This window comes from Cariama cristata, unplaced genomic scaffold, assembly GCF_000690535.1.
Source record: "Cariama cristata isolate BGI_N322 unplaced genomic scaffold, ASM69053v1 scaffold7354, whole genome shotgun sequence".
Lineage (NCBI taxonomy): Eukaryota > Metazoa > Chordata > Aves > Cariamiformes > Cariamidae > Cariama > Cariama cristata.
This window is the reverse complement of record NW_009613429.1, coordinates 74,904-80,219: the sequence shown is the minus strand read 5'-3', so window position 1 is coordinate 80,219 and position 5,316 is coordinate 74,904. Positions and strand designations below refer to the sequence as shown.

The following is a 5,316-nucleotide window of genomic DNA, read 5'->3' as shown; positions in this document are numbered from 1 at the left end:
GGGAAGCACACCTCCCAGCTCACAGCAGATTAAGGCTTTTGCTTTCCTGCTTTGGAAGGAAAGGGTGCTGAAGCAAACGGATCCACGCCAGGCAGCTCTGTAGTCCTGGAAGACAGAGGGGCAACAGAGACAGATCCTGCTATCACCTGTCTGTTGGTCTGAGAAACCACTTTGTAAGCAGCTATGGGCTTGACTTCAAGACCCTGCCCATCTTCTGGACTGTAGTGACGGGAATATTTTGACAAAGACTGCGGACGGAACGGCTTGTTAACCACGGAGCCCAGCACGGCTTCCTGGGGCAGTGCGTGTCCTCCTTGGTTTCTCTCACTGGCAATGCTGCCCTGCTCTTGCAGCACACCTTTAGAAGGGACGTTCTCCTGGGTCTCCGTGGCCCTTACGGAAGAGGGATGAAGATTGCTTGGTTGAGTAAACCCGGCAGAGGGATACTGAGATCTCGCCGAGGCCGTGGACCCACGCATTGCCGAATCCAGGCTTGGGAACGTCGGGTTAGCTCTGTGTTGGACATCGCCTCCTTGACTTAGGAAAACGGGTGGTGCGAAGGGCTCCTTAGACATACTATGGGAAGTCAACTCTTCCATGCTTTTCTTTTTAGTGAAAGGGGCTCTCAGAAATACATCTGCTTCTTCTGGATGTTTAAGAGCCACATTGCTCTTGGAGATAAAAGGAGCTTTGGTAAAGACATCCACCTCATCAGGCACTTTTCTCAAGCTTCGGAAAGGAGCTGTGGCAAAAACGTCCGGTTCGTTAAAAACCTCCCCGGTGAAGGCAGGGAACAGCATCTCCCCTGCTCTAGTCTGAGAAGACTGGGAGTGGGGATCTTCTTTGGAAGCCTCACGTCTTTCCCTGGGCGCAGACTGCAGGAACCCTGGGCACAACTTGCAGGTTTCCTCCTCCTCTTCTGAATCCATGAGTAAAGGCCTGGACCCACTGCAGTCCAAAATATCTCCTTCGTGGTCTGTCCCCTCTCCTTCGCTGCTGTAGAAGGAGCTGTTGCTTGAAGGACCATCTCTTGTTAAGTAGTCTGACTCCGAGTTGTGCTGCGCTTTCACCGCCAGTATCTCAGGCTGACCCTTGTACAAAGCAAGTCCATCACTGCCAGAAGGCCCTTTACAGAGTTCAAGAGCTACAGCTGGGAATAGGGCCGGATCCCTCTGCAGACCTAAAAATGCAACAGAAGAGTGTTACTCCACAAGCTCCATCTCCCCAGTCACAAATAAGAATGAAAGGTACTTATTACACAAGAAATGTCATGCCATTCAGATTTAAACCACCATCACACATGGAAAATGGGAAGGAGAGGGAAGGCAAATAAAAGAAAATAAAAATGCCGGGGAAGGTATTTACAACACACAAACTGGCACGCAACTCGGCGCTGCCTCACAGCTCAGGGACACCACAAGTACCGGTTTTCAGAAAGAGATGGAAGATGTCTGACACACGAATGGGCACACCCAGCACTCTCTCAACACCATTCCACGACGTTTTCTCTGCTACCCACAACGACGACCACCATCGGAGAGGTTTTCACTTTGTAACGCTGCTGCCTGGAGTGAAGCTCCAGCAAACAGACAAGTTTTGTCATTTCATTCTGCGCTGTTGCTTATTGACTGCCCAACAAGCAGATACATAGCTTGGCATAGCCTCTATTTCTGTGAGCCATCCCACGGATACGTGGAATTACACTCGGGCATGTAAAATACACAGGGATGCCCTACTGTCTGCTACAATAACATACACGTTTCAAAGAACAAAGGTCAGCCTATAGCTTTTAATGAATCCTGGTAACTATAGAAGCATTATTTTAAACCACTGCAAGACCAATGATTTTAAACAATCCATACCATGACATCAAATCAAGTTTCTAACACAACAATCTGGCTTGCTTCTGTGTTAGTGTGGGGAGAGGCTTGCTGTTCAGCTCTTCTCCAGTTACAGGAGCCCAAGATAGGGTCGGTTTTGCCTTACGACTCACACAGACAGAACAGAAGATATCTTACCTTCAAAGAACTATTGGCAGGTTAGGAGTATGTCTTTGGACTCATGTTAGCAAGAGGATAGGAAAAAGGCACATGAAAACTAAGCGGTATGAATTGCAGGAAGAACGAGGAGGGTAAGGAAGTTGTTTGGTATCTGCAGACTGATGGACAAGCGAGGTACTAACCAACCCACCCTGCTGTGAAATAATAGCATCATCGCCCAGGTTAATACTCTGCCCAGGTCAATCATTCACGTTTGCACACCTATCGCCGCCCGCAAGGCACTGTTTCTTGATCAAGTCCGTAGACGTATGCAAGTCAACCCGTTCTCTGTCACTTCTCACAATTAAAGACACAATAGTCGTTCATTAGGCATCAAAATCGGTATTTATTGGGAAACTATTCACTTAGATACATTACACTGCTAAATAAAGACAGTGTAGCTATGTGAACATTTTATAAGTTACTCTACAAAAATACTATCTGTCTTTCCTGAAGCCTGTGTTGTCCGCAATGGTTTAACCTTAGATGCCAGTCCCAGATTACAGGAACAGTACGTCTATGGTGGTGTTTTCTGCCAGGAGGCTGGTGATATATTTACCAGGTATTACCGTGAAATTTTGAGAACACAGGCTGAAGCAGAGCAAGATCAGTTGCCACATCACGCAAATGCCTCTGAATTACCCGGTCCTCACTGAAATATAGCGTCCAGGAAAACAAGGGAAGGAAAAAGGCATTTATCATGGTGAACATCATGCCAATGCAAACCAATGACCTGCTTTTCACAAGAACAGCACAAACAAGTCATTTAATCAGAATTTTCTTTTTAAAGAGTTACTTGCGTTAGGAGGTGTCTGTGTTCATGTAAGCGATGACATTTAGGACAGACCAAGAGAAGGGTTGACAGGATACAAGCCCATGTGCATAGGACAGGAGCAGCATGCGTCTCTCAACTTGGAGGCACTGTATGATAGGCAGAACGCTCTATTTTCAGGGAAAAAGACTTTTTCCAATGCTTTCTTGCTCTCTTTGCCCATCATAAGTGAGAAGGGCACCAAATGCTTGGAAGCAGTTTTCTCCCTTGCTAAGGCCAGTACAGGAGTTGTTAATTACTCTGGAGGGAGGGGGGAAAAAAAAAAAAAAAAGGAAGCAATGCTTAGGTAGCAGCTCATTCTGGCCTTCAGGTAGGAGCTGGTTTCAGTCAAGGGCCCTGATAATTTGAAAACAACAAAAACGGGCACAGTAATAGTAAAATACAGTGGGCTACCCGGGAAGTTTGGGGATTTACTGACAAGAGAGGAGCACCATCTACACTCCATGTTCTATTTTTCTGATGTTGAAGGAGGAAGACCTGGCTTCCAGACACCATCCCACAGTAACTCAGCTCCGGCACCTTTTCTTTCCCACCTTCTCGGGTTCTCTCAGTTTCTTTCCTTTGGCAGAACGCAAAGGGACAGTCCCAGAAGGAGCTGTGGCAGCATCACTACAACAAGCAAGACATCATCATGCCAGCGTTTTACTTTAGCTAACACCTGGGTGCATGTTTAACTAGACAGTGGCTTAGACATCTCTCAGTTGTTAATCTCGTCTGTTAAAAAAGGTCTGAGCTATACTTAGACATGGAAATGTGCAATCAAACCAAAAAAACCCAAACCTCTTTATGTAAAGGTCAGGTTAGAGCTAACAAGACAAGGTCAGCGCACTCCCATAAGCGGCCACAGCTACAGACTTTGCAGATGAGCATTTCAGAGGTGCATGCTGCATAACTTTTAGGACAACAGAGAATTTAAGTCAGCCAGCGCCAATGGATGCTTTGGCAGGTCTGAGATCAGCGAGACTGAAGCGCTCGAGGGACGGTTTCACATGAAGAGGCATGGCAGTTTTGTTCTGCGTTACAGTAAAGGAGAGAAAGGGTCACTCTGCGAGCTGGTAAGAGCACGAGGGTAAAGGACAAATCTCGTGAAACTAAGACAGTGCCTTTCTGTTTGAAGCCCTGCCCCTTCGCTGCAGCGACTCGGCTCCCATTCACACCAAGGGCACGCTACGCGAGAAGCCTGAAAAGACAGCGGCAGATGGTTTGCTTGAATCAACACACAAAGCGCCCACAACCCCTCGTGACAAAAGAGCTGCCCCTTCTGCAGCAGCAGCGTTTGCGAACATCTGCCTATGCCAAGACGGACACCGTCAATGGGCAGCTGCCTCTCTGGTCCTCTCCTCTTCTGGACTCCCGAGGTCTGTGTGTTACTTCACATGGAAGCATCCCTTACGTTTTCAATTAATGCTTGAGTTTTAATGCACGCACACTCCTAACAACTGAAAGCTTTACAGCATAAAATCTTTACAGAAGCTTGAGTTGATAGATAAGGTTTCTCCCTACCCCTGTACAACATTCGTGTATAATTTTTTATTCCACAGTCAGATATACATCCTAAAGAAACAATTCCTAAACTATATTCAGGCTCCCTTTCTACAGGAAAAACCTTAGTAATAAAAACACTTATCACCTGGTACCCCAGGAATACATCCTGCCTGTATTCAGACAGCAACCTGAAGAAAAGACCATTTACCCCTGAGTTACAGCACTGACACATGGAGTTTCCCCATCTTCTAAGGAAAAGGGTGCACTGAAGCAGCAAAATACTGAAATAACTGACAGGAAAGCTATAAAAGATTTCACCTCCCTATTACAGGGGGCTACAAGGAGGGAGAGCCATCACCAAGACAACGATCTCATTTCTGGAGCAGAGCCCAAAACAAGAAAGTCAGGGGCGACAGAGGCATTTCTAGAGTCTAAAGCCACTCTGCCACCAAATAACTCTCCTGATTTCATCAAGCCAAGGTCAGGAAGGTCTCAACACACAGTAACACATAGCTAAAAATCAGCACAATTACTAGTATGCAAGATGACTAGTTTGCCATTTTAAAAGGGTCAGAAGACTTCTCGTTCCTTTGTTCTTGAAACGGTGGAGTTTCTCCTTGTATTCCAATTCCTAGAAGCGATATCGTTAAACAACAATACAGAACTACCCCCACAGTGCTTTCTGTGAGCAGGCATCAAAGCAGAATAGGAAAGGTCAGCATCACCATTACTGTGATACTGGACAACAATTTGGACAGCAGAATTAAGCGTTTCTGCCCAAAGTCATTGCACAGTAGCAGCTCTAGGAGCAGATCTAGGGTTCTTCGGTTCCAGAAGATAAGGAATTTAATACTCTAGTTTTGGTACACTTGTACAGTCATTTGCACCACGCAAAGGGAGACAGGGCGGGTGTTAAATGCACCAACCGCACACACCACATTCCAGACTGACCAAACTGGA

The 5,316-nt window shown here is 46.4% G+C and overlaps 1 protein-coding gene across 1 annotated transcript; it reads right to left on the bottom strand.

The window, feature by feature from the left end:
- Window positions 1–146: 146 nt before the first annotated feature.
- LOC104160797 (uncharacterized protein FLJ45252-like) lies at window positions 147–2,750 on the bottom strand (the record flags this gene model as incomplete). The annotated part of the gene is made up of 2 exons (XM_009699016.1): window positions 2,609–2,750; window positions 147–1,180 (listed from the first exon to the last, which is right to left on the bottom strand). Coding segments are annotated over exons 1-2 (1,176 nt in total), but the record flags the coding sequence as incomplete, so codon positions are not given.
- Window positions 2,751–5,316: the final 2,566 nt, after the last annotated feature.